Consider the following 15,768-nt stretch of genomic DNA (forward strand, 5'->3'; position numbering starts at 1 on the left):
TTTTAGGGTTAGAAATGGGGATTTTGGGGTGAAAAATGGGGATTTTAGGGTTAAAATGAGCATTTTGGGGGAAAAATGGGGATTGGGAGGGAACTGGTTTATACTGGGAGGGACTGGGATGGACTGGGAGGAGAAAACGCGGCGGTTTTGGGGTGAAAAATGAGGATTTTGGGGTGAAAAATGGGAGTTTTAGGGGTTAAAAGGGAACTGGTTTATACTGGGATGAACTGGGATGGAAGTGGTTTATACTGGGAGTAAACTGGTTTATACTGGGATGAACTGGGAGGAAAAATCGCGGCAGTTTTGGGGTGAAAAATGGGGATTTTGGGGTAAAAAATGGGAGTTTTAGGGTTAAAAGGGAACTGGGATGAACTGGAACAAACTGGGATGAACTGGGACGGACTGGGATTGAACTGGTTTGGACTGGGAGCTGCTGGAGGGATACTGGGATGGACTGGGAATCAAACTGGGATGGACTAGGAGGAACTGGGATGGAACTGGGATATACTGGGATGGACTGAACTGGGATGAACTGGGAGCACTGGGATTGAACTGGGACGAACTGGGACATACTGGGATGGACTGGGAATGCCAAAAGGTCCCTGGGTTGAACTGGGATGGAACTGAGCCAAACTGGGATTGAACTGGTTTATACTGGGAAGGAACTGGGCTGAGCTGGGAGCGCACTGGTTGAAAATCGATCAAACTGGGATCGAACTGGTTTGAACTGGGACGAACTGGGATCAAACTGGGATGGACTGGGATGAACTGGGATTGAACTGGGATTGAACTGGTTTATACTGGGACTGAACTGGGAAGGAACTGGGCTGAACTGGGATTGAACTGGTTTAAAATCGGTCAAACTGGGATCGAACTGGTTTGAACTGGGAGCGACTGGGAGTGATACTGGGAGGGACTGGGATGGACTGGTTTATACTGGGAAGGGACTGGAAGGGAAAAAAATGGTAATTTGAGCACAAAAATTTGAGAATTTTAGGGGTAAAACGGAACTGGGAGGAACTGGTTTATACTGGGAGGGACTGGGAGTGATACTGGGAGGAACTGGTTTATACTGGGATGAACCGGGTTATACTGGTTTATACTGGGAGGGGCTGGGTTATACTGGTTTATACTGGGATGAACCGGGTTATACTGGTTTATACTGGGAGGGGCTGGGTTATACTGGTTTATACTGGTTTGGACTGGGAGGAAAAAACTGAGGAGTTTTAGGGTGAAAAATGGGAATTTTAGGAGTGAAAAAGGCGACTGGGATGGACTGGGAGATACTGGTTTATACTGGGAGTGATACTGGGAGGGAACTGGTTTGTACTGGGATGGTCTGGTTTGTACTGGGAGTGATACTGGGAGGCACTGGGTTATACTGGTTTATACTGGGAGGGAACTGGGATATACTGGGAGGGAACTGGTTCATACTGGTCTGCACTGGGAGGCACTGGGAGGTTACTGGTGTGACACTGGGAGGTTACTGGGGGTTTAACTGGTCCATACTGGGAGGGAACTGGGAGGGAACTGGGGCTGTAACTGGTCCATACTGGTCCATACTGGTCTCTAACTGGTCCATACTGGTTTCTAACTGGTCTGTACTGGTTTATACTGGTCCATACTGGTCTGTACTGGTCTATACTGGTTTCTATCACTCCAAACTGGTCCAAACTGGTCCCTACTGGTCACTCACTGGTCACTCCCTCCTCCCCTCCCCCCCAGGCCACCTCCCAAGGAGAAATGACGTCATCGCTCCTCCGCCCCGCCAGGGGGCGCCAACAGCCGAGACCGGAAGTGGAGCTCGCTGATCCGGAAGTGGAGCTCGCTGATCCGGAAGTGGGCGTGGCCGAACCCGGAAGTGCTTCCAGCCCGAATTTTTGGGGGTTTTTTTTGGGTGGGGGAGGGGCGGGTTGGGGAATAAAGAGGAATTTGTTAATTGGTGTCGCTAATTAGCTAATTGGGGGGGTTTGGTTGGGTGGGGAGTGAATGGGGTTGGGGGATTAATTAATTGTTAAATATTTAATTATTAATTAATAATTTGTTTATTAATTATTAATGAATAATTAATTAATTGGGGGTTCTGAACCCCACATGGCTCATTAACTCGGATTAATTAGGGTTAATTGACTATTGGAAAGGGTTAATTAGTGTTCCCAGACACGTTAATTAGTGGGGGTTGTTAATTACTAATTAGTCCTTCATTAATTGATCTTCATTAATTAGTGGTGCTCGTTAATTGCTGACCAACTGTGGAGCCTGATTGGAGTTAATCCAATTAATTAAGTTAATCCAATTAATTAATTAATTAATTAACTGAACTTTATTTAATTAATGAATTAATTGTCACTAATTAACTTTAATTGATTACCGGAAAGGATTAATTAATTCCCAGACATGTTAATTGCCGGAGGAGTTAATTATTTGGGATTATTAATTACTAATTATTCATTCACTAATTGGGTTTAATTAATTCTCATTAATTGCTGAATAACTCTGGAGTCTCATTGGAGTTAATTAATTAATTAAGGGAGGAGTTAATTAACTAAACTGAATTAATTAATGAATCAATTTTCATTAATTCATTAATTAATTAATCCATTTTAACTTAATTAACTTCAATTGATTAGTGGAAAGGATTAATTAATTCCCAGATCTGTTAATTACTGGGATAATTGATTATTGGGGTTTATTAATTATTAATTATTCATTAATTGGGTTTAATTAATACTCAGTGCTCATTAATTACTGAATAACTGTGGAGTCAAATTGGAGTTAATCTAATTAATTAGATTTAATTAACAAAATTTTAATTAATTAATTAATTAATTTTCGATAATTAACTTCAGTTGATTATTGGAAAGGATTAATGAATTCCCAGACATGTTAATTACTGGGATAATTAATTATTTGGGGTTTATCAATTACTAATTATTCATTAACTAATTGGGTTTAATTAATTCTCATTAATTGCTGAATGACTGTGGAGTTCAATTAAGTCTAATTAATTAAGAGGGGATTTTAATTAACTAAACTTTATTTAATTAATGAATTAATTTTTGCTAATTAACTTCAATTGATTAGTGGAAAGGATTAATGAATTCCCAGACATGTTAATTACTGAGATAATTAATTATTTGGGGTTTATTAATTACTAATTATTCATTAATTAATTGGTTTAATTAATTCTCACTGCTCATTAATTCCTGTGGACTCTAATTAATTAATCGATCTAATTAATGAATCGGGGATTTAATTAATTACGGAGTAATTAATCAGCTCTTCATTACCTCCTGGCTGCACTAATTAGCAGGGAGGTAATTAGCTAATTAATTAAGGGGAGTGGCTAATTAGCCGCTGGGTTAGTTAATTAATGAATTAATTAGGTTTCACTAATGGTTTTTAATTAGTGGGTGGAATTAATTAATTAAGTTGAACTAATGAGGTTTAATTAGTGGGTGGAGTTAATGAGTTAATTAATGAGTTAATTAATGAGTTAATTAATGAGTTCCCGTTGGGTTGGTTAATGAGTTGGAGGAGTAATTAGAGCTAATTAGAGCCTGGGGGAGGAACTGGGAGGGAACTGGTTTATACTGGGAGGGACTGGGAGCTGAACTGGGGGTTACTGGGAGGGAATTGAGGGTTACTGGGACAGACTGGGATGAACTGGGAGGGTTACTGGGGGTTACTGGGATGAACTGGGATGAACTGGGGGAACTGGGACAGACTGGGAGCTGAACTGGGATGAACTGGGATGGAATTGAGGGTTACTGGGATGAACTGGGAGCAACTGGGATGGACTGGGAGGGAACTGGGATGGAACTGGGATGGACTGGGAGAAACTGGGAGGGACTGGGAGGGAATTAGGGGTTACTGCCTCAAATTCCCCAAAATATCCCCAAAATATCCCCAAAATTTCCTAAAATTTCCCCCCAAAATCCCCAAAAAATAAAAAAAAATTCCCAAAAAATTCCCAAAATCCAAAAAAAATCCCCAAAAAATCCCCAAAATTCTCCCCAAAATTCCCAAAATTTCCCCAAAAGATTCACAAAATTTTCCTAAAAAAAATCACAAAATTTTCCCCCAAAAATTCCCCCAAAATTCCATGAAATTCCCTCAAATTGCTCCCAAAATTCCCCAAAAAATCCCCCAAAAAAATCCCAAAATTTTCCTCCCAAAAATTCCCCTAAAAGTTCCCAAAATCCCAAAAATCCCCAAAAAATTCCCAAAAAAAAATCCCCAAAATTTCCTAAAATTTCCCCCCAAAATCCCCCCCCCAAAAAAATCCCAAAAAATCCCCAAAATCCAAAAAAAATCCCCAAAAAATCCCCAAAATTCTCCCCAAAATTCCCAAAATTTCAAAAAAAATCCAAAATCCCAAAAAATTTCCCCCAAAATTTAAAATCTACAAAATCCCCAAAAATCCCCAAAAAATCCCCAAAAAATATCCCAAAATATCTAAAATTCCCAAAAAATCCCCCAAAATCCTCCCAAAATCCAAAATTCCCAAAAATCCCCCAAAAATTCCCAAATTTTCCCCAAAAAAATCCCAAATTTTCGAAAATAATTCCCCAAAATTTGCCACAAAATTCCACAAAATTCCCTCAAATTCCCCAAAATATCCCCAAAATATTCCCCCCAAAAAAATTCCCAAAATTTCCCCAAAAAATCCCAAAAAAATCCCGAAATCCATCCCAAAAATTCCCAAAAAAAACCCAAAAAATCCCCAAAAAAACCCCAAAAATCCCCAAAAAATCCTGAAATCCCAAAATATTCCCCCAAAAAAACCCCCAAAAAACCCCAAAATTTCCTAAAATTTCCCCCAAAATTCCCCAAGAAACTCCCCAAAGAAATCCCCAAAAAATCCCCAAAAAATCCCAAAATATCCCAAAAATTCCAAAAAAAATTCCCAAAAAAATCCCCAAAAAATCCCCAAAATTTTCTTCCAAAAAACCCCAAAATCCCAAAAAATTTCCCCCAAAATTCCCCAAAAAAATCCCCAAAGAAATCCCTCAAAAATCCCCAAAAAATCCCAAAATATCCCCAAAAATTCCCCAAAAAAATCCCCAAAAAAATCCCCCAAAAAATCCCCCAAAAATTCCCAAAAATTCCCAAAATTCCAAACAAAATCCCCCAAAAATCCCCAAAAATATCCCAAAAATTCCCAAAAAGATTCCCAAAAAAATCCACAAAAAATCCCCAAAATTTTCCCCCCAAAAAATCCCAAAATCCAAAAAATTTTTCCCCAAAATATCCCAAAAAATTCCCCAAAGAAATACCGAAAAAATCACCAAAAAATCCCAAAATATCCCAAAAAATCCCAAAAAATCCCCGTAAAATCCCCCAAAATCCCCAAAAATTCCCCAAAAATTCCCAAAATTCCAAAAAAAATAAAAAATCCCCAAAAATATCCCAAAAATTCCCAAAATTTGCCCCAAAATTTCATGAAATTCCCTCAAATTCCCCAAAATATCCCCAAAATTTCCTAAAATTTCCCCCAAAAATCCCCCAAAAAATCCCAAAAAAATTCCCAAAAAAATCCCCAAAATTTCCCTAAAATTTCCCAAAAAATTCGCAAAAAATTCCCAAAAAATTCCCCCAAAAAAAATCCCAAAAAATCCCCAAAATTTCCCCAAAAATCCCAAAATTTCCCAAAAAAATCCCAAAAAAATCAAAAAAATTTCCCAAAAAATTTCCCAAAAAATTTCCAAAAAATCCCAAAAAATTCCCCCCCAAAAAATCCCCAAAAATTCCCCAAAAAAATCCAAAATATCCCCAAAAAATTCCCAAAAATTAAAAAAAAATCCACCAAAAATTCCCCATACAAAAATCTCAAGTTTTCCTCAAAAAATCCCCAAAAAATCCCAAATTTTCCCAAAAAAATTCCCAAAAAAATCCCCAAAATTTTCCCCCAAAAAATCCCAAAATCCAAAAAAAATCCCCCAAAATTCCCAAATTTAAAAAAAAATTCCCCAAAATTTGCCCCCAAAATTCCACTAAAATTTCCCAAAATATCCCCAAATTTTCCCCAAAAAATAAAAAAAATTCCCAAAAATCCCACCAAAATTCCCCAAAATGTCCCCAAATTTCACTAAAATCCCCCCAAAATTTTCCCCCAAAAAATTCCCAAATTTTCCCAAAAAAATTCCCAAAAAATCCCCAAAATTTGCCCCCAAAATTCCACTAAAATTTCCCAAAATATCCCCAAATTTTCCCCAAAAAATAAAAAAAATTCCCAAAAATCCCACCAAAATTCCCTAAAATGTCCCCAAATTTTACTAAAATCCCCCCAAAATTTTCCCCCAAAAAATTCCCAAATTTTCCCAAAAAAATTCCCAAAAAATCCCCAAAATTTGCCCCAAAATTCCACTAAATTCCCTCAAATTCCCCAAATATTCCCCAAAAATTCCCTCAAATGTCCCCAAATTTCACTAAAATTTCCCCCAAAAAACATTCCCAAAATTTTCCCCCAAAAAATCCCCAAAATTCCCTCAATTTCCAAAAAATTTCCCCCCAAAATTCCCAAAATTTTCCCCAAAAAATCCCCAAAATTCTCCCCAAAAAATTCCAAATTTTCCCCAAAAAAATTCCACAAAATCCTCAAAATTCTCCCCCAAAAAATCCCAAAATTTTCCAAAAAAAATCCCAAATTTTCCCCAAATAAAATCCACAAAATTCCAAAAAAAGTCCCCCCAAAAATTCCCAAATTTCCCCAAAAAGTTCCCAAAAATCCCAAAATTTTCCCCCCAAAATCCCCAAATTTTCCCCAAAAAAAATCCCAAAATTTTCCCCAAAAAATTCCCAAAAAACCCAAAATTCCCCCCAAAAGTTCCCAAATTTTCCCCAAAAAATCCCCAAATTTGCCCCCAAAATTCCACTAAATTCCCTCAAATTTCACTAAAATTCCCAAAATATCCCCAAATTCCACTCAAATTCCACCCAAAAATTAAAAAAATTCCCAAAATTCCCTCAAATTCCAAAAAAATTCCCTAAAAATTCCCAAAATTAAAAAAATTTGCCCCAAAATGCCATGAAATTCCCAAAAATTCCCCAAAAATCCTTATTTTTTGTGGTTTTTTGGGGTTTTCACCCCCAAATTTCACCCAAATTTTCCCAAATTTTTCCCCAATTTTCCCAAATTTCCCAATTTTCCTGGAGGGACCCCAAGACCTGAAATTGGGAAATTTGGAGCTCCAAAAATCCCAAAAAAATTCCCCAAAAAATCCAATTTTTTTCATGTTTTTTTTTGTTTTTTTAAGGTTTCCATCCCCAAAATTCCCCAAATTTCACCCAAATTTCACCCAAATTTTCCCAAATTTTTCCCCAAATTTCCCCAATTTCCCAATTTTCCTGGAGGAACCCCAAGACCTGAAATTGGGAAATTTAGAGCCCCAAAAATACCCCAAAAATCCAATTTTTGTCGTGTTTTTTCCACTTTTTTGGGATTTTCACCCCCAAAATCCCCCAAATTTCACCCAAATTTCACCCAAATTTTCCCAAATTTTCCCCAATTTCTCCTCAGCTCTCCCAATTTTCCTGGAAGAACCCAAAGACCTGAAATTGGGAAATTTAGAACCCAAAAATACCCCAAAAATCCAATTTTTTGGTGGTTTTTCGGGTTTTTTTGAGATTTCCACCCCAAAAATTGCTCAAATTTTCCCAAATTTCCCCAAATTTCCCAATTTTCCTGCAGGAACCCCAAAGACCTGAAATTGGGACTTTTCACCCCATTTAGGAATCCCAAAATTCCCAAAAAATTCCCAAAAAATCCTATTTTTTGGTGGTTTTTTGGGGTTTCCACCCCCAAATTTCACCCAAATTTTCCCGAATTTTCCTCAATTTTCCCAAATTTCCCAATTTTCCTGGAGGAACCCCAAGACCTGAAATTGGGAAATTTAGAGCCCCAAAAATTCCCCAAAAATCCAATTTTTTTCGTGTTTTTTCGGGATTTTTTGGGATTTTAACCTTCAAAATCCCCCAAATTTCACCCAAATTTCACCCAAATTTTCCCAAATTTTCCTCAATTTCTCCTCAGCTCTCCCAGTGTTCCTGGAAGAACCCAAAGACCTGAAATTGGGAATTTTCACCCCATTTAGGAATCCCAAAAATCCAAAAGAAATTCCCCAAAAATCCAATTTTTTGGTGGTTTTTTGGGGTTTCCACCCCCAAATTTCACCCACATTTTCCCAAATTTTTCCCCAATTTTCCCAAATTTCCCAATTTTCCTGGAGGAACCCCAAGACCTGAAATTGGGAAATTTAGAGCCCCAAAAATACCCCAAAAATCCCGAAAAAATTCAATTTTTTGTGTGTTTTTTGGTATTTTTTTGGATTTTCACCCCCAAAATCCCCCAAATTTCACCCAAATTTCACCCAAAATTCCCGAATTTTCCCAATTTCTCCTCAGCTCTCCCAGTTTCCCTGGAAGAACCCAAAGACCTGAAATTGGGAAATTCAGAATCCCAAAAATCCTCCAAAAATTCCCCAAAATCCAATTTTTTTTGTGTTTTTTGGTTTTTTTTAGCATTTTCACCCCCAAAATCCCCCAAAATTTGCTCCAATTTTCCCAAATTTTCCCGAATTTCCCAATTTTCCTGGAGGAACCCAAAGACCTGAAATTGGGACTTTTCACCCCATTTAGAAACCCCAAAATTCCCAAAAAATTCCCCAAAAAATCCTATTTTTTGGTGGTTTTTTGGGGTTTCCACCCCCAAATTTCACCCAAATTTTCCCGAATTTTCCTCAATTTTCCCAAATTTCCCAATTTTCCTGCAGGAACCCCAAAGACCTGAAATTGGGAAATTTAGAGCCCCAAAAATACCCCAAAAATCTAATTTTTGTCGTGTTTTTTCCAGTTTTTTTGGATTTTCACCCCCAAAATCCCCCAAATTTCACCCAAATTTCACCCAAAATTCCCGAATTTTCCCAATTTCTCCTCAGCTCTCCCAGTTTTCCTGGAGGAACCCAAAGACCTGAAATTGGGAAATTTCACCCCATTTAGAAACCCCAAAAAATCCAAAAGAAATTCCCCAAAAAATCCAATTTTTTCGTGGTTTTTTGGGGTTTCCACCCCCAAATTTCACCCACATTTTCCCAAATTTTTCCCCAATTTTCCCAAATTTCCCAATTTTCCTGGAGGAACCTCAAGACCTGAAATTGGGAAATTTGGAGCTCCAAAAATCCCAAAAAAATTCCCCAAAAATCCAATTTTTTCCATGTTTTTTTGGGATTTTTTGGGATTTTCACCCCCAAAATCCCCCAAATTTCACCCAAATTTCACCCAAATTTTCCGGAATTTTCCCCAATTTCTCCTCAGGTCTCCCAGTTTCCCTGGAAGAACCCAAAGACCTGAAATTGGGACTTTTCACCCCATTTAGGAATCCCAAAATTCCCAAAAAATTCCCAAAAAATCCTATTTTTTGGTGGTTTTTTGGGGTTTCCACCCCCAAATTTCACCCAAATTTTCCCGAATTTTCCTCAATTTTCCCAAATTTCCCAATTTTCCTGGAGGAACCCAAAGACCTGAAATTGGGAAATTTAGAGCCCCAAAAATAACCCAAAAATCCAATTTTTGTCGTGTTTTTTCCAGTTTTTTGGGATTTTCACCCCCAAAATGCCCCAAATTTCACCCAAATTTCCCCAAATTTTCCCAAATTTTCCCCAATTTCTCCTCAGGTCTCCCAGTGTTCCTGGAGGAACCCAAAGACCTGAAATTGGGAATTTTCACCCCATTTAGGAATCCCAAAATTCCAAAAGAAATTCCCCAAAAATCCAATTTTTTTGTGGTTTTTTGGGGTTTCCACCCCCAAATTTCACCCACATTTTCCCAAATTTTCCCAAATTTCCCCAAATTTCCCAATTTTCCTGGAGGAACCTCAAGACCTGAAATTGGGAAATTTGGAGCTCCAAAAATCCCAAAAAAATTCCCCAAAAATCCAATTTTTTCCATGTTTTTTCCCGTTTTTTGGGATTTTCACCCCCAAAATCCCCCAAATTTCACCCAAATTTCACCCAAATTTTCCCGAATTTTCCCCAATTTCTCCTCAGGTCTCCCAGTTTTCCTGGAAGAACCCAAAGACCTGAAATTGGGAATTTTCACCCCATTTAGGAATCCCGAAAATCCAAAAGAAATTCCCCAAAAATCCAATTTTTTTGTGGTTTTTTAGGATTTTCACCCCCAAATTTCACCCAAATTTTCCCAAATTTTCCCAAATTTCCCCAAATTTCCCAATTTTCCTGGAGGAACCCCAAGACCTGAAATTGGGAAATTTAGAGCCCCAAAAATACCCCAAAAATCCAATTTTTGTCGTGTTTTTTCCAGTTTTTTGGGATTTTAACTCCCAAAATCCCCCAAATTTCACCCAAATTTTCCCAAATTTTCCCCAATTTCTCCTCAGGTCTCCCAATTTTCCTGGAGGAACCCAAAGACCTGAAATTGGGAATTTTCAACCCATTTCGAGCCCCAAAAATCCCAAAAATTCCAAATTTTTTTCAGGTTTTTTCGGGATTTTTTGGGATTTTCACCCCCAAATTTCACCCAAATTTTCCCGAATGTTCCTCAATTTTCCCAAATTTCCCAATTTTCCTGGAGGAACCCCAAGACCTGAAATTGGGAAATTTAGAGCCCCAAAAATAACCCAAAAATCCAATTTTTGTCGTGTTTTTTCCACTTTTTTGGGATTTTAACCCTCAAAATGCCCCAAATTTCACCCAAATTTTCCCAAATTTTTCCCAATTTCTCCTCAGCTCTCCCAGTTTTCCTGGAAGAACCCAAAGACCTCAAATTGGGAAATTTAGAACCCAAAAATCCCCAAAAAATCCAATTTTTGTCGTGTTTTTTCCAGTTTTTTGGGATTTTAACCCCCAAAATCCCCCAAATTTCACCCAAATTTCACCCAAATTTTCCCGAATTTTCCCCAATTTCTCCTCAGCTCTCCCAATTTTCCTGGAAGAACCCAAAGACCTGAAATTGGGAAATTTAGAACCCAAAAATACCCCAAAAATCCAATTTTTTTGTGGTTTTTCGGGTTTTATTGAGATTTCCACCCCAAAAATTGCTCACATTTTCCCAAATTTCCCCAAATTTCCCAATTTTCCTGGAGGAATCCCAAAGACCTGAAATTGGGAATTTTCACCCCATTTAGAAACCAAAAAAATCCCAAAAATTCCCCAAAAATCTCATTTTTTTCAGTTTTTTTAGGATTTTCACACCCAAATTTCACCCAAATTTTCCCAAATTTCCCAATTTTCCCAATTTTCCTGGAGGAACCCCAAAGACCTGAAATTGGGAAATTTAGAGCCCCAAAAATACCCCAAAAATCCCTAAAAAATTCAATTTTTGGTGTGGTTTTTGGTATTTTTTTGGATTTTCACCCCCAAAATCCCCCAAATTTCACCCAAATTTTCCCAAATTTTCCCCAATTTCTCCTCAGGTCTCCCAATTTTCCTGGAGGAACCCAAAGACCTGAAATTGGGAGTTTTCTCCCCATTTAGGAATCCAAAAAATCCAATTTTTTTCGTGTTTTTTGGGGATTTTAACCCCCAAAATCCCCCAAATTTCACCCAAATTTCACCCAAATTTTCCCGAATTTCCCCAATTACCCTGCAGGTCTCCCAGTGTTCCTGGAGGAACCCAAAGACCTGAAATTGGGAATTTTCACCCCATTTAGAAACCCCAAAAAATCCAAAAATTCCCCAAAAATCTCATTTTTTTTCAGTTTTTTTAGGATTTTCACACCCAAATTTCACCCAAATTTTCCCAAATTTTCCCAAATTTCCCAATTTTCCTGGAGGAACCCCAAGACCTGAAATTGGGAAATTTAGAGCCCCAAAAATACCCCAAAAATCCAATTTTTGTCGTGTTTTTTCCAGTTTTTTGGGATTTTCACCCCCAAAATCCCCCAAATTTCACCCAAATTTCACCCAAATTTTCCCAAATTTTCCCCAATTTCTCCTCAGGTCTCCCAGTGTTCCTGGAGGAACCCAAAGACCTGAAATTGGGAATTTTCACCCCATTTAGGAATCCCAAAATTCCCAAAAAATTCCCCAAAAATCCAATTATTTTGTGGTTTTTTGGGGTTTCCACCCCCAAATTTCACCCACATTTTCCCAAATTTTTCCCCAATTTTCCCAAATTTCCCAATTTTCCTGGAGGAACCTCAAGACCTGAAATTGGGAAATTTGGAGCTCCAAAAATCCCAAAAAAATTCCCCAAAAATCCAATTTTTTCCATGTTTTTTTGGGATTTTTTGGGATTTTCACCCCCAAAATCCCCCAAATTTCACCCAAATTTCACCCAAATTTTCCGGAATTTTCCCCAATTTCTCCTCAGGTCTCCCAGTTTCCCTGGAAGAACCCAAAGACCTGAAATTGGGACTTTTCACCCCATTTAGGAATCCCAAAATTCCCAAAAAATTCCCAAAAAATCCTATTTTTTGGTGGTTTTTTGGGGTTTCCACCCCCAAATTTCACCCAAATTTTCCCGAATTTTCCTCAATTTTCCCAAATTTCCCAATTTTCCTGGAGGAACCCAAAGACCTGAAATTGGGAAATTTAGAGCCCCAAAAATAACCCAAAAATCCAATTTTTGTCGTGTTTTTTCCAGTTTTTTGGGATTTTCACCCCCAAAATGCCCCAAATTTCACCCAAATTTCCCCAAATTTTCCCAAATTTTCCCCAATTTCTCCTCAGGTCTCCCAGTGTTCCTGGAGGAACCCAAAGACCTGAAATTGGGAATTTTCACCCCATTTAGGAATCCCAAAATTCCAAAAGAAATTCCCCAAAAATCCAATTTTTTTGTGGTTTTTTGGGGTTTCCACCCCCAAATTTCACCCACATTTTCCCAAATTTTCCCAAATTTCCCCAAATTTCCCAATTTTCCTGGAGGAACCTCAAGACCTGAAATTGGGAAATTTGGAGCTCCAAAAATCCCAAAAAAATTCCCCAAAAATCCAATTTTTTCCATGTTTTTTCCCGTTTTTTGGGATTTTCACCCCCAAAATCCCCCAAATTTCACCCAAATTTCACCCAAATTTTCCCGAATTTTCCCCAATTTCTCCTCAGGTCTCCCAGTTTTCCTGGAAGAACCCAAAGACCTGAAATTGGGAATTTTCACCCCATTTAGGAATCCCGAAAATCCAAAAGAAATTCCCCAAAAATCCAATTTTTTTGTGGTTTTTTAGGATTTTCACCCCCAAATTTCACCCAAATTTTCCCAAATTTTCCCAAATTTCCCCAAATTTCCCAATTTTCCTGGAGGAACCCCAAGACCTGAAATTGGGAAATTTAGAGCCCCAAAAATACCCCAAAAATCCAATTTTTGTCGTGTTTTTTCCAGTTTTTTGGGATTTTAACTCCCAAAATCCCCCAAATTTCACCCAAATTTTCCCAAATTTTCCCCAATTTCTCCTCAGGTCTCCCAATTTTCCTGGAGGAACCCAAAGACCTGAAATTGGGAATTTTCAACCCATTTCGAGCCCCAAAAATCCCAAAAATTCCAAATTTTTTTCAGGTTTTTTCGGGATTTTTTGGGATTTTCACCCCCAAATTTCACCCAAATTTTCCCGAATTTTCCCAATTTTCCTGGAGGAACCCCAAGACCTGAAATTGGGAAATTTAGAGCCCCAAAAATACCCCAAAAATCCCGAAAAAATTCAATTTTTTGTGTGTTTTTTGGTATTTTTTTGGATTTTCACCCCCAAAATCCCCCAAATTTCACCCAAATTTCACCCAAATTTTCCCAAATTTTCCCCAATTTCTCCTCAGGTCTCCCAGTTTTCCTGGAGGAACCCAAAGACCTGAAATTGCCATTTCTCACCCCATTTAGAAACCCCAAAATTCCCCAAAAATTCCCCAAAAATCCAATTTTTTTGTGGGTTTTTTTTTTAAATTTCACCCAAATTTCACCCAAATTTCACCCAAAATTCCCGAATTTTCCTCAATTTCTCCTCAGGTCTCCCAGTGTTCCTGGAGGAACCCAAAGACCTGAAATTGGGAATTTTCACCCCATTTAGAAACCCCAAAAATCCAAAAGAAATTCCCCAAAAAATCCAATTTTTTCATGGTTTTTTGGGGTTTCCACCCCCAAATTTCACCCACATTTTCCCAAATTTTCCCAAATTTCCCCAAATTTCCCAATTTTCCTGGAGGAACCTCAAGACCTGAAATTGGGAAATTTGGAGCTCCAAAAATCCCAAAAAAATTCCCCAAAAATCCAATTTTTTCCATGTTTTTTCCCGTTTTTTGGGATTTTCACCCCCAAAATCCCCCAAATTTCACCCAAATTTCACCCAAATTTCCCCAAATTTTCCCGAATTTTCCCCAATTTCTCCTCAGGTCTCCCAGTGTTCCTGGAGGAACCCAAAGACCTGAAATTGGGAATTTTCACCCCATTTAGGAATCCCAAAATTCCAAAAGAAATTCCCCAAAAATCCAATTTTTTTGTGGTTTTTTGGGGTTTCCACCCCCAAATTTCACCCACATTTTCCCAAATTTTCCCAAATTTCCCCAAATTTCCCAATTTTCCTGGAGGAACCTCAAGACCTGAAATTGGGAAATTTAGAGCCCCAAAAATCCCAAAAAAATTCCCCAAAAATCCAATTTTTTCCATGTTTTTCGGGATTTTTTGGGATTTTCACCCCCAAATTTCACCCAAATTTTCTGGAATTTTCCCCAATTTCCCTGCAGGTCTCCCAGTTTTCCTGGAGGAGCCCCAAGACCTGAAATTGCCATTTTTCACCCCATTTAGAAACGCCAAAATTCCCCAAAAATTCCCCAAAAATCCAATTTTTTTGTGATTTTTTTAAAAATTTCACCCAAATTTCACCCAAATTTTCCCGAATTTCCCCAATTTCCCTGCAGGTCTCCCAATTTTCCTGGAGGAACCCAAAGACCTGAAATTGGGAGTTTTCTCCCCATTTAGGAATCCAAAAAATCCAATTTTTTTCATGTTTTTTGGGGATTTTAACCCCCAAAATCCCCCAAATTTCACCCAAATTTCACCCAAATTTTCCCAAATTTTCCCAATTTCCCTGCAGGTCTCCCAGTGTTCCTGGAGGAACCCCAAGACCTGAAATTGCCATTTCTCACCCCATTTTCTCTGCGCTGCAGAGCTCAGGGACCTCCTGAGCCTGTGAGGCTGAGATGGGTTTGGGATGGAAAACCCCAAAATGGGGTAAATGAGCCTCTGGGGGAAAATCCTTCAACACTCCACGTGCCTGGTGAGTGACATTTGGGGAGATTTTGGGGATTTTGGGGGATTTGGGGGGGTGGGGAACCAAAATTGGGCCAAAATTGTAACAAATTAGAGCAAAATTGGACCAAAATTGGACCAAAAATGGCCTCAAATTGGAGCAAAATTGACACAAAATTGGCAAAAAATTGACACAAAATTGGCAAAAAATGGACAGAAAGTTGACCTAAAATTGACCCAAAATTGACACAGAATTGACCAAAAATTGACACAAATTGACCCAAATTTGACCCAAAATTGACCTAAAATTGACAAAAAATTGGCACAAAATTGACCCAAAATTGACATAAAATTGACCCAAAGTTGACCCAAAATTGGCTCAAAAATTGACCCAAAATTGACCCAAAATTTGGGACATTTGGGGACAATGGAGAGAATTGGGAAATTGGGGGAATTTGGGGATTTTGGGGTTTTGGGGAATTTGGGGTATTTTGGGGATTTTGGGGAATTTGGGGATTTTGGGGAATTTTGGGGGAATTTGGGGTTTTGGTGACTCAGAGATCCTCTGGGGGAAAATCC

At 38.2% G+C, this 15,768-nt stretch overlaps 1 protein-coding gene across 1 annotated transcript in view; it reads left to right on the forward strand.

The window, feature by feature from the left end:
• LOC146423977 (tyrosine-protein kinase receptor UFO-like) overlaps positions 1 to 15,768 on the forward strand; it is a 122,657-nt gene that overhangs the window by 31,191 nt on the left and 75,698 nt on the right. Inside the window, exon 4 of the mRNA XM_085044005.1 lies at positions 15,035 to 15,217. Coding sequence (XP_084900131.1) covers positions 15,035 to 15,217 — 183 coding nt within the window. The remainder of the gene's footprint in view (positions 1 to 15,034; positions 15,218 to 15,768) is intronic.

The sequence above is a fragment of the Lichenostomus cassidix genome, unplaced genomic scaffold (assembly GCF_008360975.1).
Source record: "Lichenostomus cassidix isolate B80296 unplaced genomic scaffold, HeHo_3.0 HiC_scaffold_35, whole genome shotgun sequence".
In the NCBI taxonomy this organism is placed as follows: domain Eukaryota; kingdom Metazoa; phylum Chordata; class Aves; order Passeriformes; family Meliphagidae; genus Lichenostomus; species Lichenostomus cassidix.